General features: G+C 37.9%; 3 protein-coding genes across 10 annotated transcripts in view; 2 read left to right on the top strand and 1 right to left on the bottom strand.

The window, feature by feature from the left end:
• The window catches only part of LOC116290123 (E3 ubiquitin-protein ligase UBR5), a 35,239-nt gene extending 27,855 nt beyond the window's left edge, over positions 1-7,384 (top strand). For 4 of the 5 annotated variants that reach the window (XM_089028652.1, XM_089028655.1, XM_089028654.1 and 1 more), the window contains exons 33-43: positions 44-720; positions 1,181-1,461; positions 1,733-1,970; positions 2,113-2,321; positions 2,481-2,611; positions 2,813-2,992; positions 3,987-4,071; positions 4,516-4,785; positions 5,360-5,507; positions 5,779-5,864; positions 6,201-7,384. In XM_089028652.1, the coding sequence (XP_088884778.1) occupies positions 44-720; positions 1,181-1,461; positions 1,733-1,970; positions 2,113-2,321; positions 2,481-2,611; positions 2,813-2,992; positions 3,987-4,071; positions 4,516-4,785; positions 5,360-5,507; positions 5,779-5,864; positions 6,201-6,413 (2,518 nt within the window). In that variant the 3' untranslated portion in view covers positions 6,414-7,384. The remainder of the gene's footprint in view (positions 1-43; positions 721-1,180; positions 1,462-1,732; positions 1,971-2,112; positions 2,322-2,480; positions 2,612-2,812; positions 2,993-3,986; positions 4,072-4,515; positions 4,786-5,359; positions 5,508-5,778; positions 5,865-6,200) is intronic. The other variant, XM_089028653.1, reaches the window with a different exon arrangement.
• Positions 7,385-7,636: 252 nt separating this feature from the next.
• LOC116290124 (sialin) lies at positions 7,637-16,346 on the bottom strand. 3 transcript variants are annotated; one of them, XM_031697115.2, is made up of 10 exons: positions 16,006-16,346; positions 14,255-14,288; positions 13,746-13,945; positions 13,333-13,420; positions 12,799-12,894; positions 11,735-11,871; positions 11,091-11,240; positions 9,911-10,040; positions 8,602-8,846; positions 7,637-7,919 (listed from the first exon to the last, which is right to left on the bottom strand). In XM_031697115.2, the coding sequence occupies exons 1-10, from the start codon at positions 16,267-16,269 to the stop codon at positions 7,707-7,709; spliced, it is 1,557 nt and encodes a 518-aa protein (XP_031552975.1). In that variant the 5' UTR covers positions 16,270-16,346; the 3' UTR covers positions 7,637-7,706. The 3 variants fall into 3 exon arrangements, with proteins under 3 accessions (XP_031552975.1, XP_031552976.1, XP_031552977.1); XM_031697116.2 differs by having other exon boundaries at positions 8,622-8,846; XM_031697117.2 differs by having other exon boundaries at positions 8,815-8,846.
• A 320-nt stretch (positions 16,347-16,666) lies between these two features.
• LOC116290133 (sialin) lies at positions 16,667-23,879 on the top strand. Of its 2 annotated transcripts, none has more exons than XM_031697128.2 (10): positions 16,667-17,006; positions 17,669-17,702; positions 17,957-18,120; positions 18,652-18,739; positions 18,833-18,928; positions 19,839-19,975; positions 20,313-20,462; positions 21,218-21,347; positions 22,426-22,670; positions 22,927-23,879. In XM_031697128.2, exons 1-10 carry the CDS (start codon positions 16,734-16,736, stop codon positions 23,158-23,160), a joined length of 1,551 nt encoding a protein of 516 aa, XP_031552988.1. In that variant the 5' UTR covers positions 16,667-16,733; the 3' UTR covers positions 23,161-23,879. The 2 variants fall into 2 exon arrangements, with proteins under 2 accessions (XP_031552988.1, XP_031552987.1); XM_031697127.2 differs by having other exon boundaries at positions 17,921-18,120.
• Positions 23,880-23,904: the final 25 nt, after the last annotated feature.

Raw genomic sequence — 23,904 nt, 5'->3', positions numbered from 1 at the left:
TCTATTTGTTATACTAACAATTATTTATAATCACTTGTTCCAGGAGGCATACCACAGCTAGTGTTGGTACACCAGACGTTGGTCGACAAGACTTTCTTCTCTACCTGCTATCGTTACTACGAGGACAGTGCAACGAGCACGGTGACACCCTACCCAAGCTAGACGTATCTTCCCTCCGCCATGTTGCTTATGTCATGGACGCTCTCATCTACTACTTACGTAACAACCCAAGGGCGGTATCCCACGCGAATAAATCCAGTATCGATACGACCAAACCTGCAGCCATAGTAGAAACGGTGAATGATGAGGAAGGGAGTGATGATATTGATGATGAAGATAGTAGTAGTTTACGCCGTGATGATGAATATGATGATGATACTGAACCAGTTGATGATGAGCCAATGCCGACACCAACCACGGGGACTCTGCATCAGTTCTTCGTACGTACCGACTCTACCACCGTGCTAGGCTGCGAACCTCCCGACCCCTTCCATGCCCCTATAGAAGAAGCCCTGCCTCTTGCCTGCCAGCCTCATCTACTTCACCCTAGTGCTCGTAGGGAGCAACTCTTCGGGACCGGATCGGAGAAGAATGCTTCTATGAAGGGGAAAGATAGTACACGAACTATGGCTTTGTCTAGACCTGATGTAACTTTAGCATCGGTAGAACAAGAGGAAGCTGCTGCTGAAACGCGGCCGCAGAAAGACCAAGAACATAAAGGTAAGGGAAAAGTGGCTTATTTAAAGTTTAAGGGAAGAGAGGATATTCGGAAAATCGTGCCAGGAGATTAAATATAATTCAGTATATTAAATCGCACGACTTCGAGTACAACTCGTAATTAGTAGACCCCTTGCAGCACGTCGGAATGCAGGCTCAATTTGGGGAACATAACAATATGTTTGCTATTCTCAGGAGATTGAAAATCTTTTGTTTTGTCTTCAAAATTGAGCTGTTTTGAAATCACATCCGAGGGATTTTTAGGCACAAGTCTTGTTTAGGCAAGTGCAATTTAGGAGCTTTCAAAACATTATTTGTTGTACAAGAAGATCGTGGTGCTATTGCGCATTTATAGTACACTCAGAAAAATGGTATATTAAAAGTTATGCGTCACCGCCACCTTCCTCCCACACCTTTTTGATAGTAATTTTTTTAAAAAGAATTTTATTTTATTTTTCTATAGATAAAGAAGATGGCAGCCTTAATCTATATGCACCCTCTTCAAGCCAGTCCCAGGCCTTATCCATACCTCGGCCATTCATAACGGGTGGTACACCAGCTAACTCGTTACTAGGTCGCTGGAGGCTTTGCGTGGAGTTGTTTGGCCGTTTGTTCCTTGAGGATGTTGGGGCTGAGCCGTCGTCTGTGTTGGGAGAACTGGGCCGATTTGACGTCAATGAGACGAAATTTAGAAGAGAAATGGAACGATTGCGGAACTCAGCTCAGAGAGATTTGACTATCGAGGTATATGAGTATACTTATTTATACGCTAGATTAAATGCGCATTACTAAATTCGTCCTGTGGGTGGGTGGGCCGTGTGCGATTGGGGCGGGAAGAGGGGTAGGAGTGGAGGCCCATATGGAATTGTCGGCGGTGTCTAAAGAACACTGTGTTGTTCAACTTTTCCTTGAAACGAAGGTTTTCTCTTGGTTCTCTTATTTTCTGCCCTGATAAAACATCAATTTGCAAGTTTCATTCCTGTGAAGATAATAATCGTCCAATATTTGTTATCAGGTCGAACGTGGTCGTACAACTATCATCCAGCAAGCAGTACGGCAGCTGAATACTCAGTTTAGTCGACGTGGTCCTAACTCTCGTCCAATGACAATACACCGTGTGAAGGTGTCATTCAAAGACGAACCAGGCGAGGGAAGCGGGGTGGCACGTAGCTTTTATACCGCATTGAGTGAAGCTTTGTTATCTGGGGAAAAACTACCAGCCATGGACATGAATAGAAGTGAGTATCGAAATAGTAAGTATTCAGTAAAGGACCTTTATTCATTTACAAAAAAAATTTGTCCACCTCTAAACTTCACTACTCTGTCCCCTCAAACTCTCCCGCCCCATCTCAGTACCATTCACTATACCTCACCCTCTTTGTCTTTCTTTTCCAGCAATAGCTCAACGTCTTCGTCGCGCAACATATCGCTATAAACGTGACCGTGATCGTGATCGTGAAGCGCGTCGACGTCTGTCAACAGACGCTAGACCATTTCACTTTAGTGGCAACACAGAGGATAACGATGGGGATGGTGAATCCCTACCCTACCATAGACAATCTTTAGGGGAGCGACTCTATCCAAGAGTACATGCGTTGCAACCGGTAAGTTACTACTTAGAAGAGATTTTCACTCATTGCGCACTGACGCATGCGCGGCTAAAGGTTATGCTTCTCGGTAATACCAATAATTTCGTTGCCAGATGATAATAATCTCATGATCGTAATCAAACTGATATTTTCGTTTTCTGTCCTGTGCTGTAGAATCTTGCAAGTAAGATCACGGGGATGTTACTGGAACTGTCTCCAGCACAACTCCTTCTGCTATTAGCCAGTGAAGATACGTTGAGACAACGTGTTGAAGATGCCGTGGATGTGCTGCTAAGCAACGGAAAGTAAGTGTTGCCTGCTCACTTTCTATTATTCTCTTAGGAATGTGTTCAAACTGAAAATACAAGAAAAGGAAGAAAGAAACACTAAGTTGTGGAATACCCTTGATTTTTTTGGGGAATCAAGAGACGGTTCTCTCCTGTGGGGTCTTAAGTTCGATGACTCAGATTATATACCATCACTAAGATATTTTTATCTATCAACAGGAAAGGATCAGCTAATAAAGATCAAGATGGCGAGACAGCAGGCAATTCCAGCCTGGATGGAGAAGAAAACAATGAGGATTTTACACCGTTATTCTATCAGCCTGGTAAGGTTGGTTACTATTCACCCAGACCAGGACTCTGGACTGAAGAACGACTCAACTGTTATAGAAACGTTGGAAGGTTAGTATGTACTAATGTCTTTTGGCTTGACTTTTGGGTCCAATTTATTTTATTTTTTCCTTTAAGGACTTATGACTAGCGAAATAATTGGTTTCAGAGGCCATACCTACGGTTTTACAGATATGGTTTGACAGAAAAGGCCATATATATTGCTAGCAAAAAAACTGGGGTAAAAAAATATCAAATTTTACTAGCGAAGACCAAAAAAATAAAAAAAAAACAAACTAGGATTTGACTATTTGGCTGTTTTACAGATATGGTTTGACAGAAAAGGCCATATATATTGTTAGCAAAACAAACTGGGGTAAAAATATAAAATTTTACTAACGAAGGCAAAAAAATAAAAATCACTAGGATTTGACTATTTGACTGTTTTACAGATATGGTTTTACAGAAAAGGCTATATATATATATATATATTGTTAGCAATAAAAACTCGGGCAAAAAATATCAAATTCTACTAACTAACTAACGAAGAAGAAAAAACAAACTAGGATTTGACTACCGGTATTTGATTACCGTTAAGTTCGAAACCTGCGCGAGGTTTGAACATTCAGAACAATCACTTTGTTCGCCGGAAAAGGATTGGAAAATAAATGGAATGAAAAGATAAAGGCAGGAAGAAAATGATCAAATGAAAAACGAATGAATTGATAAGCGGATGGATGGATAAATCGATCGATGGAATGAATATTTTAATGAAAAATGAAATAAATGAATGAGAGAATAAGAGAATGAACGGAATGTTAATAATAATAATAATAAACTTTATTTCAAGAGGGAACATTTGACAGTGGGAACTTATAAACTCATGGCCCTCAAATACTAAATATTAATATATATATAAAAAACACGAAAACTATAAGTATATAATAAAAATAGATGCCCCATCCCACCCAACAATACATTAAATCCCCAACTAATGATGAAACTCAAAGAAAAGAATAAGAAGAACACACTGACTAATGCCTATTGTTTTCTTGGATGTTTGCAGAATTGTTGGACTTTGTCTCCTCCACAATGAAGTGTGTCCAATGTCTTTCAACAGACACGTGATCAAATACATACTTGGACGTAGGGTATGTAAGAATTGTAGCGAATACAAAACTTTGAAATGATTTGATAGTAGCTCCAGGATTTCAGCTACCATTTGAAAGGGAAGCGCCAAATGAAATTCGAATGTTGTTTTTTGGGGGGGGGGGGGGGAGGGGGGGGAGGGCAATCTTGCAACTGTGTAGACCTTTTACCTTTGGCGCAGTGTTTTCTTATTTTAAGACACGTGAACAGCTAGGCTTTACATTTCAAACCGCTCTTTTGACACCAAAAAGGGAAGATGGAAAGTTTGGAAAAAATTGACGCAAGCGTGGGGCTCCATAACACTTCCCCCTTTCTTTGCGTATTTGGGTTTATTAGTCTTAAACTATATTTTTTTAGATTCCTAGTAAAGAATCAGCTAAAATGCGACGTCGAAAATATAAGACCTTCAGTATAACTGTATTTGACTCACATTTACCTCATTCCAGATTGGCTGGCATGACTTAGCATTTTTCGATTCCATGTTATACGAGAGTTTACGACAGCTTCTCGTAACAGCCGAAGCTCCAGATGCAGAAGAAAAGTTCCACTCCCTTGACTTGACCTTCACGATACAACTGACCCCAGAAGAGGGAGGCTCTGTTGTTGACCTGATGAAACTAGGCAGGAACACAGCAGTGACGCCGAGCACTGTACAGGAATATGTTCGACTGTATGCTGATTATAAGATGGTCACAAGTACCAAGAAAGCTTTGCAGGTATGGATGGATTGATGGCCTAAAAAATTCACGAGAGCTTAATTTTTAGGTGATTGCGAGGGAGTGGGGATAAGTTTGACCTTGCTAACTTCACTCGCCCCCGCGCGACCAAGTTAGGGGAAAGAGTTAGGTTAGAAAAGAGAGACTGTAAGGAGAACAGTGTACTAACAGCGCGACACAGAATCGGAAGGTTCAGGTTTCGGTTTCCTTATGCGCACCAAGGAATATGAATGGGCACTGTAGTCAGAAGACATAGTCAGTGAAAAAAAACATGCTCATTACTGAAAAAAATTTCATTTTCCGTTAGTCCATCCTTTCCCTTCTGACTAAAGCAGAACGAACTTACACTCGGATCTTCTGATTCTCCTTTCCATTCTGGCACTCACTGAAGACTCCAAAACATGCAATTACTCAACCTTTTTCTCGCCCTGTTTCATTTAGTCATTCACTCTTAAAATTAAAGAATGATCCGGCTTTTACCTGTATGGATCAACAGGTAGCTATATAATTACACATAACGTATTTTTCATAAAGTACTGTAGTTAATTTTGACTATCTTTCTTGTGATATCCAGAGTATTCGTGATGGTGTACTGGATGTTATCCCATCATCATCACTCGATAACCTAACACCAGAGGACTTCAGGTTGTTATTGAATGGCTGTGGTGAGATCAGTGTACAACAGTTGATGAACTATACCTCATTTAACGATGAGACAGGGGGTAAGAGCACTCAACACACTTATTATGCTTATTCCAAGTGAATTAGACGTTTAGTTTTCTAGATAAAGAACCTTGTGTTTTCTATTATAGTTTCTTTCCAAACCGCACTAACTTGTCATACCTTATGTGCGCGTTGCTTAACTAGAGGTATTCCATATGTCGCCAGAGAAAAAGTTTCTCATTATGGTTTGTCTGTCTGTCACTTTGGAGCGACTTGTTTGCTTTGCTATATATCAAAATTGAGAAACAATTAAACAATATTCTTTCAAAGGTGCTGGTGCTGAAAAACTCTTGAAGTTCAAGAAGTGGTTCTGGTCGATAGTTGAGAAGATGAGCAACAGTGAACGACAAGATATGGTAAGCAAGTACTGGGTCAATAATGACAAAGACACTTATATATGAATGTATATGTCAACAAAAGTGATCAGAAAAATCGTACCCTTGCTAGACAAATACTAAAAACTGGATCACTTTTGACGTTTTAAAGTCTCAAGAGGGCTAAGCTTTTTTCTTTTTCTTTCTTTTTTTTTGTTTTGTTTTTCTTTTTTTGTGTTTTTTTTTTTGTGTGTTTTTTTTTTTTGCAATTTACTATTGGATTGTCGCGCAATACATTTCTATCGTATTCCCTTCGCAGTATCATGAAAGTTAGATTGATGTTTATAACTTTTCCTTTTCTATTGCGCATGCGCACAGGTATATTTCTGGACATCCAGCCCCGCCCTTCCCGCCAGTGAAGAAGGATTTCAACCCAAGCCATCGGTCACAGTCAAACCTGCTCATGACCATCAATTGCCTACAGCCAACACGTGTATTTCTAGACTGTACATCCCACTGTATTCCTCTAGGGCTATCCTGAAGAGTAAACTACTGCTAGCTATCAAGACAAAGACCTTCGGCTTCGTTTAACAAAGAACCGAACTTTTCTGATTGCGCATGCGCATCCCAAGTCCATTTGCCAGACCTTTTATGTATCGCACACTAGCGATGTTTGATTTAATACTGAGGTCTAGCTTCTCTTTTGCGAATCGTAATGGTGTACTGAACGTTATTGAAATTACCAGAAAGAGCATTTCTTTCAACATGATCATGTTTCAGTTTCGAATCACATTATGGCACTCTCTCTAGTCCACAACTATCCTAAACTTGGATTTTGCCAGGGAAATATTAGGTGAGAGTGCTACCCATGATACTAGAGCCTCTCTTGGTATTGCTCTTTGCTATCAGATAAAATATCCCGGTTAAACCCAACTGGCTTTACTCTTCTTAAATGAGATTGTCTATCACCATGTCAAGACATTTCAAGCGAACATCCAAGTTGCAAGTCGTGAAGAGAAATGGTGTTTCATATTTTACCGTTCAATTCCAACCTCCATTTCCAGGCAATATTTTAAAGTTATTTTGAAGTGACTGTGAGAAATTCTCTCAAAAACAGAGACGCAGAATGCAATCTTGTGCTGAGCATGCGTCCCTAATATCTGCTGACCACAAGGAATGTAGGCTCTAAGGACGAGATTGAACAGAATTCTGCAAGGGATGTTGTTCTATACGTATGTACAGTGCATCATGGAACTATAACATTCTGAATCCAATGGGCGAGAAATAACAGTGTTGAAATGCGATATATATAATTTCAAAGGAAATCTATCGTATTAGTATATTTTTTTTCAAATTCCTGACACTTAGAGCTCAAAGTACCCAGGTAGTATCATTTTGTTTAATAGTTTTTCTGTTCTATCTACATCTCCATAAAGTTACTTAGATAGTTTATATAAAATTATAAGTATGAAAATTCAAGAAAAAACGCAAAACCTGTGAAAATTTGAATAAGTGGAGTAATGGGAAAAGAGAAAAATTAAAATATGTAAAAGAATTGACAATACTGTCTTCTGTTATAACCCGGTGGCAGATTACCAGAGTTAGTACGATTAAGTGTTTTGGCGCAAAAATTCCCGCCAAATCCACAGGTAGCACAAAAAATAGGATAATTTACGGAATTTACGGTGGGGGTAGGGGGGGGGGGGGGTGGGCATTGCTCACTACAGACCTGAATATCTCAAAACTCGGGCTGTAGAACTGCCTCGAAATTTTCTTTTTAATTTATTTGATTTATAAACCAATAATTTAAAATGTTTAAGATTTTAAAGAACAATTTAATATTTTTTTTGGAGGAGGTGGATGTGCTAGTGACTTTTAAAAGGCTCATATATTATTTATACTAGTATTTTGACCATCCTCTGCAGCAAGGCCTGTTTTGTCCTGTTCTTGCTCAAATTCCACTGGTAGCGGGTTTTCATCTTTGGGTGTGTTCCATGACTGTTCTTCACCTTTAGCAAGAAGGACAAACCCAACTGTGCCGAGTACATAGATAATTGCTGTGATGTAAAGCACCTTTTGCCACTGACGACGAGTTGGCTAGAAAAAAATTAAATGTGATTTGTTTGTTTAGAAAACCACTCTCAGCTTTTGATTATTCCAAACTCCAATTATAAACCTCTTTAGCATGGGAATGTTTCCCCTTTTCAGACCACGTGTCATTCCCTGAAGCATTATTTCTTTGTTTAACGGTTGCGCATGAGAATTAGACACAAGAATATGGATACAACTCAAACAAAGAATATTATTCTGAAGAGAATGACACATGGTGCGAAATGGCAAACACCGAAAAAATGTCCCCTATTTGGGACCTCATTTTATTCCCTTGATTATTATGCTTTTGTTTACCAGTAAACTGCTTGAAACTGAGGACTACGGAGCACCTTAGAAGGGGCGTCGGTGGGTGTAGGGCTTGGGTTGAAAAAACAACTGCATAGGGAGAACCTACATAGTTCTCAGTTGATGTAATGTATTCAGAAAATATATTTGTATAATATTGTCGTTTGGATTCTATCGGTTGTATTAGGTGTGATTTATTATACATTACATCAACTGCTCGCTTCATGGGCTCTCCCAGCATGTACGACCTAAGAGTCGGCGCATGATTGCGAATTTAGCGCATAGACATGCTATAGCCCCTGTTCTCAACCCCAGTTTGAGAGAGAACTTGGTTTGTTTTGACAGCTCACTGTCCTTTGCAAATTTATGACTAGTCAATTACCTCGTTTTTAGTCAACCAACCAACGACAAACGGTGCAATAACTCCAGATGCTGATCCAATAGCATTGCCAATACCAGAGATAATCCCCACATAACGAGGTGCAATATCCATTTGATTAACACTATAGCCTGACTCGCAAAGTGCACTAAATCCCATTGAAGCTGATATCAATGCGACTGCCAGAACTTTGCCATCGCTTCCGATGTAACTTACAGATATAAGAAGGCAAGTGGGGACAAGAAATGCTGAAATAAAGAAATAAATATGTGATATAGAAACGTCAATTTATGAAGATAACAAAAATAACATACATGTACATGTACCTTAGTCTTAAAAAATAGTATTATTAATTTATGTTGCTTTATTTTTCCATTTGTTGGTTTTCAGTCTTGATTTTAAAACGCTTCAAAACTGTGTGCAGATAAATGGGTTATTTCTGTGATTGACGTGGAAGCCAACAAAATGTTGTAAGATTAATAAATTTTATTTAACACAGAATCCATAAAGTTAAAACTTATTTACAATGGAGCTGTGTAAAGATTGAGTTCAGATAAAGCATGGGTTATCAGTTTTTATAGTATCAAGATTTATTACTGAAATGTCTAATTGGAGTTTATTCGAATTATCTAAAATACTTTGGTTTTTGAACGGGATTTTCGGACAGCCGTTCATTAAGTCGATTAAAAATTCATTGAGGATAAATAAATTATCTCTGTGATTGACGTTAAAGGTGCTGACACGCGGTGCATGCAACATTCGAATCGGGGTGACACACATTGCAACAAAATCCCGCAACATCGCTTGTGTCAGCCTGCTATGTTAAGATATTTGGTCAGCACTTATAAATTTGGTGCAAGCTGATTGGCTGGAAATTTCAAAATGTTGCAGGTAATATTGCAGCCATGTTCACACGATGAAATTTGTTGCGCGCAATGTTGCAAGATTAGAGCGCGATTCAACTTCAGATTTGTTGCATGTTACGTTGCGTGCAACAAGTTTCATGGGTAGACACGATGCAACAGTCCTGTTGCGTGCAATGTTGCACCGTGTGTCAGCACCTTAGAGCCACTAGAATGTTGCAAAGCTAAGTTCAGATAAATATACTTTTTCAACCTAGAAAATCCCAATCTGAAGTTAATTTCGTTCTAATTTTCAGAGTAAAAGTAAGCGAATTTAGGAGATTGGTTTTGGACCTCATCGACTAGGTTCAAAAGTCATGTGGGACTAATAAATCTCTATGATTGAACTGGTCAATAAAAAGTTGCTAAGCTGATATTTATTCATATGTAACCAAAGCATTAACACCTACCACCAGTGTTGAAGACTTTCCTTACATCGGCAATCTTACTACCAGTTGATATAAGCCAATCAGCCAACACTGATGCTATGATTTCAACTATCGTACAGCACAGGTATGGTATTGATGACAAAATACCATCCTTTAAGAAGGATAAAAATGTTAGTTTGAGCCCTTACATTTACATGAAGGTAAAGTGACTCTTGTGCTAGGGCCATATCTTTCTTTGGTGTCCCCTTGGAATGGAACAAATGATATCCCTAGGACCAGGGCCTACTCCATCTTCATGCAAACAACCTCTCTGGCCTAATATTTTAGCTGCAACATTTTTGTGCATACATTCAAAAGAAGCGCCTTTGCAATCCTTTCCCTCCCCGTCTCTTCCTGAGTACCCTTTTCCTTAATTCCAGAAATATCCCATTTAAATCTCAAGCGAGTTTTAATGGGATCCCGTTGCACACAAGCTCAATCCCGTTGCAAACAATCAAGCTCACATAACTGTGATAAATTGACTTATAAATTCGGCACTTTAAAGTGCACATGAACCCTTCGACAATACTTTCAGTACTGATTCTGCATAAAGTAAATAGTTGATTGGTAAAATATTTCTTGATTTGAGTGATGCGTCTTTAAGTTATGAAGGTTTATACTTCCAATATGTTAATGATGATGACGTCAGGTAAGGTATTTGAGTGTTTTTGTTGTAACTAGTAATACTAAATGCTGGCCATTTTGAAAATAAAAATTGTAAATAGCTTTCATGTAAACCATGAGTAAAATAATGATGCTTTTTAAATACTGTTTCTATGAACCAGTTCGATTTTGTATATTTGATTAAGCCTTAATAGACGTCACACTCATTAGCATATTGGAAGTATAAACCTTCATAACTTAGAAACGCATCACTCAAATCAAGAAATATTTTACCATTCAACTATTTACTTCGTGTAGAATCAGTACTGAAAGTATTGTCGAAGGGTTCATGTGCACTTTAACGGTATAAAATGACAACATCTTTTGAACCAATCAAAGCGAAATCGTTTCTATAAGCCAATGAAAATGCTCAAAGGATATCGCCACGGTCCATACCGCCACGATCGTCACGGTACGTGAATCTAAATTTGTGACCTCAGACTAGACGGTATTTGGACAATGTTCTACAATAGCAATTTCATTTGTCAGCACTACTTACTTCTAGAATCTTGAAGCCGAGGATGTCCTTGAAGTAGGTAGGCAAAGAGGTTAGAAAAGTGTAGTAACCCCAGTTTGCGCAGAAGAACGCTATTAAGTTGGCGTAGACTGGAGGAGAAGTAAAGATAGCGAGCCAGGGCACCGAGTGCTTCTGTTGAGAAAAGTAAATGATGGTATGTACGGTATAGTAACTACATACTAGTTATACGCTGCTTTCTAGTGGTATACCATAATAATATCCCACGCGTTACTAGTTGTCTTTTTTCTACGTGTACTTACGAGCCTTTAGGCAAGTAAACTACGCAAAGAAAATACGAGCGACAAGTGGGATATTCCATGGTGTGCCACGAGAAAGCATTATTGTATAACTATGTATTCCAACCATAAAAGATAATTAAGAGAGCAGCGCATGCTGGGAAGAATAGTGTACCGAGAAACTGATATACAACGGCTTTCCTGAATTATGATTGGCTGTATTTTTATGGTGTGAGATGAAGAGATACAGTAAGCGAGGATGTTATCTTTAAGACAGCCCCCCTTTACCACTTTCTTTCGATTATTCGTCTTTTTTTTTTCATGCTGGAGACTGTGAAATGAGAAGTGATTGATTCGGTTCGGATAGGCTAATTCAAGCAATAGACGCACCTTTAAAACCTTATCTTGTGACGTCCCAATGGATAACAAGATGTACTCTTTCTCTTCCTCTGATATTCTGGGGTGACTGGCAGGTTTCTCGTAGGCCAAGAAAAACCATGCAATATACCATAAAATACCCAACACACCTTAAAAACATAATTGTTTATCACTATAAACATATCTAAAACCCTGAAATAGGCACTCATTCAAAACTACATTGTATCTCAATGAGAAAGAAACATGACGCAACCTTGCGACAAAGTCGCGCGCAACGTATCTGAGAAGGTGGCCGTGTGTGAACTTCCTTTAGGCTGCGTTCATAATGAATGGCAGAGGGGGGGCAGGTGAAATCAATCTCTCGTAGCTTCTTCTAAAAATTTTGCATCCCCCCCCCCCCCCCCAACTCTCTGAAAAAAAAATTCAAACCCCCCAATTTCACTAGTAAAAATTTTTCCGATCTCCTCTAAATTTCACCTGCCCCCGCCATACATTGTGAACGCAGCCTTAAGCTCCCATTATCTGTGTGCACAATATTGCGCTTACTTTATGCTTGCATTACCTAGCCTACCAGTGTGCAAACATGTACATGTTATCAAGGACAAAAAATATACACCATTGTCACATACAACGACCATGAAACTTGCACAGAAAATGAGACTTTTTAAACACTTTTTGTATCGACATAAGAGAATAATTATTTCATTTCCCAAAATACCTTTTGGCCTGGCTCAGCTTCTATGTTTTAGATACACTTATTTCGATAAAGTTAGTCACCAAAAACCTAGAAAGCTGAGATTACTGAGCATCATGGGAAACTTTTCATATCAAAAAAGCATATATATACAAAGCTTTTTTAATACAAACTGCAGCTCGATGATGCTCACAAGAGGTTAGACTGTAACCGGTAAAAAATTCGCAAGTCCATGAACAGTTATCGAGGTTGAACTTGTAAAATGAATCTGCCCATAATCCTTGTCGGCCTCAGCTTTATAGCTTTTCAGGTGACTAACTTTATTGAAATTAGTATATATAAATGTGTGAAAGGATCGAGAGATTAATAGTAAAAGCATTACCAAATACATAGAAGACAGAAGGCCATCCACCAAGAAAAGTCGAGTCACACAACCAGCCTGATATCGGCTGTGCGATAATATTTCCTATATCACAACCTAAGGGATAACAATAATGCCCATAATTAGCTTAGATAACTCAGGGACACCTCATAGGGATATAAAGTGACTTGGGTTACATTGAACAAAATAAAATCTTAAGACAATAGACCATGTTTGAGATAGCAATTTCTCCAGGAACCTGGAAAACTCATTGACACCAAATCCTGGGGATGAACTCATAATGGGAAGGGCTTATAATGGGGGGAGGGGGGCTAACATGTGTGGGGGGAGGGGGCTCATGACAAGGTGGGGTTTACATGTATAACAGGGAGGGCTCATATATATAAGGGGCTTACAATGGAGGTGGGACTTTAAATGCGGGGCTTATGACCAAGCAGGGAGAATGGTCAGGAGAATGACAGTGACAGATAGAGGAAGGGGGCCAGGGCTCATATTAACCAGGTTTTTATGGTACTTCTATTGAAATTATCATACCAGCTATAGCAATAGTTGTTAGCTTGCTTCGTTCTAGGGGAGGCGCCCAACTACTCAATAGAACCTGTACTGATGGATAAGTTACCCCCTGCGAAACAAATACAGAAAAATACATTTAAGTTAACTTTTCATTCCATGACCAAAGGGCATTGTGGGTCTTGAAAATAAATAAAAAAAAGGAAAATATATACAGAAATTTGCTCTCTCTATATGTAGCTAGTATATTATTTCAGATGGAATGCACTAAAACGAAATAAATAGTCACCCCTTTTACCACCCCTTAATTCCATCTCTGGTCTTAGCTTTTATTATTGACCCTTTTTAACCCAAAAACATTTCTTGATTTGGTGTAAATCATAATAACATAACATGGATCCAATAATCTACAAGGGACATTTCATCATGTTTTTTACCTGGCAAAGCCCTTCCAGAATCCTAACTGCAACCAAGGCAGCAACACTATGATTAGCTGCCAGTGGGGTCAGCAAAGTCAATACAGAAGTAAACAGGACACCCAATCCAAAAACATTCTTCCCGCCAAACTTTGAAGCTAACCATCCTCCAGGAAGCTGTGTGACTAGAAAACCATAGAAAAAGGCCCCAAGGATGATACCTAGAAATGACCATTTCCAGAATTAATAATGAACGTGTCAAAATAATATATCTAGACCTTTTATGTTGGACTTGTTGAAATTGAATACAGTAAAGTTTTAATACACTTAGATAGGTCCACATGTTTATTAGCTTCGTATATATATTTCATATATTTCATGCACAAGCAGTAAGTAAGACTTTTATCAAGTTCGACCCTTACTTGGAGCGATAGTCATAATTATCATCTTGTGCTGCTGTCACTCAAGGGGATTTGGGAAAAACCTAGGGATATTATTATGTTTTTTTTTGTTTTTTTTTCACATTATACCTCGAGTTTCTTCATTCCAATCAAATTTTCTGCCCTGAAAAAATTAAGTTTGGATTATTTCATACATTTTATATATAATAGCACTGGGATCTTAATTCTTAATAAAAATTCTCAGTTTATAGGTAATAATAATTATTAAAAAAAAGAAAGTACTGCTTCGATCTTCTCCTTATTATTATCCTTTATAATTCTTAAGAGTTGGACAGATGTGTGTTATAATCCCATATACAATACGATACAATACAATTTTATTTGGCACCTTATACTAATAGTACATGAGTGTTTGATTCCAAATATATTATAGGTATATATATATATACTATGTATTAGATAATTTTCTTAATTCATTTTCACGTATCAGCATACATTGATGAATGTATGCTGATATGGCTCTTTGTAGAGACGCTGATTTTGAATTGATTAAGAACATAAAACGACTGTCAGCGCTCATATTGTTGAAATTAATGCTGGTGTTTTTTTCTATGAACTCTCTTAAGTCGTTTCTATGAGAGTTATATAGTGGACACCAAACTAGAAAGTGTTTTTCGTTTTCTACTCCCGACTTACACACTGGGCAAATCCTTTCATCGTAAATGAGATAAGGCCTCTTATACCTCCCCGTTTCTACTTCAAGCTTATGGTTACTAATTCTTAATTTTGTAAGCGCCACTCTGTGCTTAATATTGGTGACTTGACTTAAATATTCTTCAAAGTTATAATCCGTTTTGAACTGACGAAAGACTCTGAGTTTATTTTTATGTCTGTCGTCTTTCCTTTCATCATTGTGGAGATTACTCCATAAAATTTGCCTCTCAATGTCATATATTCTTTGGGTTATTATTTTTCCATATTCATACCATCTTGGAGAAAGTTCATTTTGTTTCATCCAAATTATCCCCAATCCGAGTTGTTCTAAAGTAGTTTTAATTTTTATGCTCCAAAAGGCTTTTTTAGTTTCATTTTTAATATCTTGGTAGACTTCGGCTGAAAGTTTTTTTGGGTGTAGTTCCGACTTTATAATTTTATGCCAGAATTTAAAGCTTCTACTGCATGCTTTGCATTTTAGCGGAAACCTTCCTAACTCAGCTCTGCATGCAAGGTTACTAGCATTCTTTGTCACCTTGAGGAGCATTTTGCAAAATTTCAAATGAACAAGTTCCATGGGCTCTTGGTCTTTGGTGCTTAATGTTTCGATACCCCATATATGTTTCAGTTTGTGGGGTGGAATGGGGGGGGGGGGGGGATTTTTTTTGGAGGGGGCAAGTTTAGAGGGGGAATTTTTCATTGGCACTTCTTCAGCTTGCATACATAACATAATAAATATAATATAATATATAATATTTACGCTGGTGAAAACCATTTCTTGCCTAGCCCACCTGGACCAGTCAGTACCTTTTAGCGGTACTATTCAAAATTTTCAATGAGCATCCCCGCCCTCCTCCTATAGAAGAAATTAAATCTCCCCTCCTCGGCCTCAGGGCCCTGGGTAGTACTCTTGTCACGAAAACTCTTGTTAGGGAACGTTTCTGGTGATTGACATCCGTTAATGAAATTAACAACTGCCAGTGAACAGTATTAATAAACCCCAAAGTATATATATAGAAAGGTTCTTCGACCTCCAAAACTGAAAAATACTTTCAAATAAAGAAGGTATTAAATAAAAAGCCTGATACAGCTTTCGATCCATTCAAATCGGCCGACTTGTGGTTTCATATAGATTTTCTTTCCCAAAATCTAGTTACTTCACTTACCTTAGAAGCTGATCTCGTCCATGTCGTATTACACCAACCTTCTTCATCACAATTAGAGCTCTGTAAACCATCATCATTATTTGTATCAGTAGAATTAGCCATCTCGACCAGAGCAATGCTGAGGTTCACACGTATCGTGTACATAACGCAAAACCCCAACATGGAGAGGATCGTCAATGCATAACGACAAGAGAGACTGCATTTTGAACTTGATCTACGATTTTCTCTAGAAAAACGAGGAATTAGAGGCGAACTTTCATCCATGAATTAAGTATATACAGAATTTTCAAAGTACCCTGCATTGAGTACCGTGTTTACAACGCAATCAAAATATTTCAAAAGCCGACTATATATGCAGTCATGTGATCGCTGGTGTTTTTACCGGAAATGGATATTAAGAAAATCGTATCACCGGAAGTAAACAAGCAAAGTGAACACGGATTGAACGTAGGCAAAACATAATATAGATTATCTGATATAGGTTTAATTCAATTGTTAAAGATTATACAAGAGATACGTTTTAATAATTTGGAAAAGAAAAATAGAAAAGATAAGTTTTCGTGTGTGAAACAAACTTACTTCCGGTAATCGAGTTCAGTTTCCGTTAAAACAATAGGGCATCACATGACAAATATTAGAATTTTCGATTCAGTTTCTGAATCGAACTTCATTAATTGTCGAATTTTTCTTTCGTTTTTACTGGATTATTTTTTAGAATAGCTTTAATTATGGAGAAAAACGAAATTTCTCCACTCCTTCCTCGTCCCTCTCTAGAAAATAGTCGTAATTCCGGTTCAAAATGCAGCATTCCTTGTCGTTATTCTTTAGCTATTATGATTTCTTTAGGGTTTTGTACTGTGTATGGTATGAGAGTGAATCTAAGTGTTGCTCTTGTGGCGATGGTTAATTCTACTGATAACAGTATTAATACCGATTTTCATAACCCTGAATGTCAAGGAGAAGGTGGGTGTAACAAAACGGTGACAAGAACAGCTCGTAAGGTCAGTATTGACATGACAAATATATTTCAAAAACTACTATATTGTCTCAAACGAACGACTCATGTCTGGCACAAGAGTCTCATCACATTACCACATCCGTCAAATCCGCTGTTAATTTAGTTATTGTGTGTAAATAAATGCTATTATTATTATTATCATTGTCATTATCGTTATCGTTATCGTCATTATTATGTACAGTAATAAAACGTATAGATGCAAAAAATCTATGACTTGTATAGGGCGCACAGCGTACATAACCTATACAGTTTAAAAGGAAACTAACTACAATAAATTTAAATAGATGTCCCTATAAAATCATGTCTTTAAAATGGTTCGGAAAATATATATATATACAATCAGTTACGATGAATTTCTAGCAACAAAAAAAACCCCTCTATATTCTATAAATCTGTAACAGTATCCTAAGATTATTAAAAAAAATTTATTATTATTATTATTATTATTATTATTATTATTATTATTATAACGTTATTATCAGACAAAAATTTCTGTTCATCCCTGTACTCTTTCTGGTGTCCATCTGTCTATCTGTCTTAGGAATCAAGTTCATTAAAAAAAAATGGGAGATATTTTTAATCTTATGTTAATTTGTGATACATGAATTATTTATGTTAAAACTGTAATTTAAATATGATTTTTAGCATGAAGAGTTCAACTGGGATGAAAAAACACAGGGTAAGTCAACTCAGTAAGAATTAGTCAGTAATAAATTATACCACACTATGTTCTTTGAATACATGGTTAGCAAGGATAACTTATGTCTTGTAGCCTGCATGCCTCGACTGTTATTTTTATTACTAATAAAAGAAGCTGACAATTTGTTACATTAAATGTGTTAACACTTTTGCATGTTGTACTGTAAAATTAGTATTTTTAATTTCCATTGTATTTAGGTATAATTCTTGGATCATTTTTCTATGGTTACATAGTAACACAATTACCTGGTGGATGGTTGGCATCAAGATATGGTGGCAAGCATTTGTTTGGTCTGGGAGTCCTGTGTACTTCTGTATTTACACTGTTGACACCTATAGCTGCACATCACAGCCTTGGTAGCTTGATTGCACTGAGAGTACTGGAAGGAATTGGAGAGGTATATGGTATATTTTGACATTATCGTTAGGGAATGAGAGTCAAAGGACACAGTCACTGTGGTTTTTGAGTAATTCAAAATGTTCTATTGAATTTTGCTTTCAACTCTGTGCACTGCACTGTTTGCCATAGTGCTAAAGAGTATCCAGGAAATACTTAGGGGGGGGGGGGTGTGGGGGTCACTGATTGTTTGCCCTAAAAAATTTCTTCCTCCCCTCCCCCAAAATAATGTTGCTTTAGTTTCTGGGGATATTTTGGAACAAAAAGGAAAAAGAAAAAAAACTGCATACCAATCCTGGATCCTGAACTAAAAGTGGGGCATAACCCCTTGGACCTCCCCCACCCCCCACCCGAATCCACCCATTCCTTGGTTAGCTTTGTGTGCAGAACCTAACTAAGAGGGTTGTGTTTGAATGCATTCAGGCTATAATGCAGGTGGTGCTTGAGTGAATAAACACTCTGATCCTGTGCAGTTCTTCTTGTACAGAGTACAGTGATGCTAAAGAAAATACTGTCGTTTTTTTTTCATCAGGGAGTGACATTTCCAGCCACAATAGAAATGTGGAGCAGTTGGGCCCCTCCTCTAGAAAGAAGTAGACTTACAGCCATTTCCTTTGCTGGTAATCAGTTCTTCCTTTCTGTTATACTAGTTCAACCATAGGCTAGTTACAAGAATAATCAAGGTTTTTTGACGTACCCCTGTTCTGTTTCAGGATGCGGAATAGGAAACATCATAACACAGCCAATAGCAGGCTGGCTTTGTGACACATATTTTCTTGCGGGATGGCCTTCTGTCTTTTATATATTTGGTAATGTTATCAGTTGCTATGCCATATTATTGTATAAATCTTAGGTAGTACGCGCGTTCTGATTGGTAAAAAACTGTGCCTTATTAACGTTCCTGTGTGCTACATTAATAAACGAGGCACGGAAAAACTGTTTATTTATTTCATTTATTAACTTTACGATTAGTACTTATTTAAAAAGAAACAAGTAGAGGGTAAGAACAAGAGGACAAGAGTATTGAGGAGGTCCCTGTGATAAGGGTTACAGACAGCTCGACAGCATTTACTGTAACCTGCAAACATTGCACATAAAGCATTGTTTCATTTGTTAATTCAAAACTGCAAAAGGTAAAAAATGATACTATTTCGAGGGATTGAAAGTGACCATGTTCAGTGTGGCCATTACGAATACTGTGTGACGACGAGCCTTATTCGCTTTCTGGCGTGACGAGCGAGTTTTAGGTATTTTGGGTATTTCATTTAAAGTTCCATTACGTTTCATGATCGTTGCATGTGATTACGTTGTATTACCCAAGGTCGTAGACACTGTTTGGACACTGGTCCGGTTTTTAAAAAAGGTGGCCCTTTCTTTACTTGTGTAATGTTTTTTTTTTACGAAGGGGAAAAATGGTTCTGAAGTTAAAAAGTTGGGCGGACCAACCGTACTGGTGGCTACTACCCTGTGACCTTTTTCCCTCTCTTGTTGTCCTTGATAACATGTGTGCGCACTCGTAGGCTAGGCAAGCATAAAGTAAGCGCAATATTGCGCACACACTCAACCACCTTCGAAACGTTGCGCGCGCCTTTGTTATTGCACAGCTGCGTCATGTTTCTTTCTCATGTGCCTTCTCATTATATAAGAGAGGGTTTCTCAATGAGTGCCTATTTCAGGGTTTTAGATGTGCTTATTGCGATAAACAATTATGTTTTTAAGGTGCGTTGGGTATTTTATGGTATATTGCATGGCTATTCTTGGTCTACGACAAACCTGCCAGTCACCCCAGAATATCAGAGGAAGAGAAAGAGTACATCTTGTCATCTATCGGGACGTCACAAGATAAGACTCTAAAGGTGCTTGTAATGATTAAGGGCATGATATATATCTGCCAAATTAACGGATAACCGCCTCCCGATTACTTCAGGGCCTTTTTGTCATAGAGCTGTTATGTATACGTCAATTGAATTGAACAACGACTTTCGGGTCCAAAACAAAAGTAGTTTGATAAAGATTTTTCATAATCTTTCTTCATGACAAATTTTCATTGTTTCAGGTAGTCTTAAATTATGGAGAACTATTATCGTTTTGTTTGACTGAGCGGTTTTTGTAGCCAGTGGGAACCGGAAATACGACACACAAAAGTTCTGACTCTAATCAATAATTTCTATACAAATCGTTATTCCTCCTCAGAATCATTCCGTCCCATGGTTAGCTATTTTTACATCTCCTGCAGTCTACGCCGTGGTGATGGGTTACGTCTGCGCTAACTGGGCATTTTATGTTTTACTGACCGGCCTACCCACCTACTTTAGAGACGCTCTTCATGTCAAAATTTTGGAAGTAAGTATAAGATCATTGTCATTACACCTGGTGGTAATTGAATTGGATTTTGAGTGTGGAAGTCACCGGCATTGCGTTATAAATATAGTGCACGTGGGTGGAAAACCACGGTACCAGCTCTAACGCTACGGGGTTTGACTTGTAGAGCAGTTTTCGTATGACTGTGAAGAGCTCACAGCACAAACACGGTCGTGACACGCCAAGGCATACGCGACATACCACAACCCGAGAATTTACTCTCCATCCAATAAAATACCCGAAACACGGGAAGAACACGGCGTGGACGCGGCCACACCAAGATCACGGCTCTGCCAGACCAATCACATTGCGCGAGAAAAAATTCCCAGATTAAAATCCTAGAAAACATCACGGTCGTGGCAAGGCTCGCATACGGCACAGTCGTACGAAAATTGCTTTAATGTGGGGCGCTATTTACTGTACAATAAAACTTTTATGCCGTCAAATTGGGTTACTGTTACGTTACTAGCTGTGGCGAGTGTTGTGTGACGTTAAAGAACCAGAGAGTTTTTATCAGGGCGCTGGTTTTCATGTAGTCATGTCTTGTTGGTTGTGTGCTGTTACTTTTGTACAATGAAGTAGGATCTCAGTACATATTTGAATCAATGCCGTTCTAATGCGGTTTGTGAGTTAGCCGCCCCTGATGTAGACCAGCCCAGAGGTTGTTTCAGAGTTCATATTCCAGTCTTTCTATGTGCTCTTTTTAACATTTTCTTTCATTCTTCTTCCTTCTAAAGGATGGTTTCATATCGTCGATACCATATATAACAAGTGTAGTACTTCAACTTGTGGCTGCTACTTTAGGTGACTGGTTATTGTCCACTGGAAGCAGGAAAGTAGATGTACGAAAAGCATCTACAACTTGTTGTAAGTATCCACTTTTAAATTGCTTCAACTTAATATGTTTTCACTTTTGGAAATGACAATATTGGTTTTCTATTGTGGTGCTCGTTTCCTTGTACAGATTTTGTTAAAATGATCGTCAAGAAAGCCAATCAAAACGATCAAAAAAGTATACATCACCAGCAACAATTACTACACAAGGATAGTTATATAAATATTGTTTACAGAAATGCTTTCCCTTTCGAACCCTGACGTTTCGCTTTACGAATGACGTCGCACTCAAAAGTCATCCAAGACCATTTTCTCTAACGCTAACGCTAACCATTCAGGAAAATCTAAAATGCGCTTGTAAATGCTGCTTGTATGATCGCTTGCTGCGCCAAATAGCAGGAAAATTTAGCCTGCGTTGCTTAGTGTGCTGCGTAGATAGCACATTATTTCAATCTATGACTGAAAAGGGTATTTCAATTTTTTTGTTTCTCCTTTGTTTTTACAACTCAAGCGTGATGAAAGCCTCTAAGTAAAATTATATATATACTTATTTTAAATAAAGTTAGTCACCAAAAACCTAGAAAGCTGAGATCACTGAGGATCATGGAAAAAAATTCATTTCAAACAAGTAAAGCTTTCAGATTCACTTTAATCTTGAAAATTTTAGTGAAACACAAAGGAACTAACCTAGACGTTTGATAAGTCATATACAGTATTCGTGTCCGTGTTGTGTCCGAGTTTGTATATCTGATACAACACGGCCACTCATACTGTATATATTACAGATTACTTCATGGTTAGTGAGCGCGTACGGTATTTATTCACGAATTGTGAAGAATCAAACGAACAAGTGAGTCCTCGTGCGAAATATTTATTAGGTTTACTTCCTTTTTCTTTTTTAATTTGAGTTTAAGTTCTCGTTGCTTTGGTTGCAAAGCCTTTGGTGTCGGTTCAAAGTCAGCGTGTTTGATGATGCTTACCCCATAATTTTTCTTTAGATATCGTTGAAAACGTTATTTCTGCATATCACTGTATATATATATGTATATATATGTACAAACCTTTAAGATTTTGTGTTAAAAGTATGTCATTTTTATATACTTCTTTACAGCTCTCATAGTTCCTGCTTGTCTCCTGATATCTGTCAGCTACGTTGGAAGCGATGACAAGGTCTTGATTGTTGTATTGTTATCGCTCACATTAGGGTTTGGCGCATTCTCGTCGGCGGGGTTTGGTGTCAATCACCTTGATATTGCACCTCGCTATGCAGGAATAATCATAGGATTTGCCAATAGTCTTGGTACGATACCGGGGTTTGTTGCACCTTTTGTTACTGGTTGGTTAACTAATGGAGAGGTGAGAGATGGAAAGCTAGAATCTTTGACTTTAGTTTGGCCAATTTTCTATTATTGTCTATGTTATTTGGTTGTTTCTTCCTTGCTTCCTTGCTTCCTTGCTTCCTTGCTTCCTTGCTTCCTTGCTTCCTTGCTTCCTTGCTTCCTTGCTTCCTTGCTTCCTTGCTTCCTTGCTTCCTTGCTTCCTTCTTTCCTTGCTCCCTTTCTTCTTCTTTCCTTGCCTCCATTTACTAATGGATTGGTATTGCGTTTTCTAGCCAACTCGTCGTCAATGGCAAAAGGTGTTCTACATTGCAGCTATAATCAACATTATTGGTGCGACAGGGTTTGCAATTCTTGCTAAAGGTGAAGAACAGCCATGGAACACAGCCAATGATGAAAACCCGCTACCAGTGGAAGTTGAGCAAGAACAGGACAATCCAGGCCTTGCTGCAGATGAAGGTTACAATGGCAGTCGAACCTCGAATAATACTAGTATAAACACAGTATAGCCTGACCTTATAGATAGATTACAAGCTTGAATAAATTATTAATAAAACGTTAGACGTCTAATTAGCTTTAGACGTCTAACGGTTACGCCTCGTGCGACTCTTACGCTTCCTTCGTGCTTAGTAATAATGATATAATTATGATTTATATAGCGCTAATATCCCCATGGTTCAACGGCGCTTTACAAAAAGATCTGATAAAAAAATATTAGAAATATAACTATATAGGCATTTAGTTGTGAATTAGTGGTGTACATTAAAATCTTTAAACAACTTTTATAAATACATACATATTTAATAGACATTTTTTACATAAAAAATAACTTTCAACATTTTAATTGGCTTTTATACGTGATAATAATTATTAAAGTTTGTTGAAAAGTAAAAACATAGATATCTGAATAAAACTACTAATAAAATGCTTATTGAAAAAGTCAGGTTTTGACCCTTTGCTTGAACTGTGATATTGAAACGGGGATCTTATTTTTCTGTGGTAGATTGTTCCATAGTTCAGGGGCCACAGTAGAGAAGACTCTTCTACCATACTGTTTCAGGTTGTAAGATTGCTTTACTAAAAGATTCTGAGACATTGATCGTAAGGAACGCGATGGAACATAATTAACCAACAAGTCACATAAGTACGAGGAAGTACAATGTAAATGAATGAATGTAACGTGTTCATAAGTTATGATGAAATAAAGAAAGTTGGAAAATAAAAAGTACGAGGAAGGAGTCTGATTATGTAAA

The sequence above is a fragment of the Actinia tenebrosa genome, unplaced genomic scaffold, assembly GCF_029948245.1.
Source record: "Actinia tenebrosa isolate PJP-AT-01 unplaced genomic scaffold, QUT_ActTen_1.0 PGA_scaffold13__45_contigs__length_12533684, whole genome shotgun sequence".
Classification (NCBI taxonomy): domain Eukaryota; kingdom Metazoa; phylum Cnidaria; class Anthozoa; order Actiniaria; family Actiniidae; genus Actinia; species Actinia tenebrosa.
Note: the sequence above shows the minus strand (reverse complement) of the source record. Positions and strands in the feature narration are given on the sequence as shown.

Bases quoted from the DNA above. Each gene is read 5' to 3' on its own strand.
- LOC116290124 (XM_031697115.2), bottom strand. From the start codon at position 16,269: ATGGATGAAAGTTCGCCTCTAATTCCTCGTTTTTCTAGAGAAAATCGT. The intron at 13,421-13,745 runs GTAAAAAACATG...TTTGTTTCGCAG, and splicing joins TTCTGGAAGGGCTTTGCCAG to GGGGTAACTTATCCATCAGT. The intron at 10,041-11,090 runs GTAAGTAGTGCT...TCCTTCTTAAAG, and splicing joins TCGGCTTCAAGATTCTAGAA to GATGGTATTTTGTCATCAAT.
- LOC116290133 (XM_031697127.2), top strand. From the start codon at position 16,734: ATGGAGAAAAACGAAATTTCTCCACTCCTTCCTCGTCCCTCTCTAGAA. The intron at 17,703-17,920 runs GTAAGTCAACTC...CATTGTATTTAG, and splicing joins CTGGGATGAAAAAACACAGG to GTATAATTCTTGGATCATTT. The intron at 18,740-18,832 runs GTAATCAGTTCT...GTTCTGTTTCAG, and splicing joins TACAGCCATTTCCTTTGCTG to GATGCGGAATAGGAAACATC.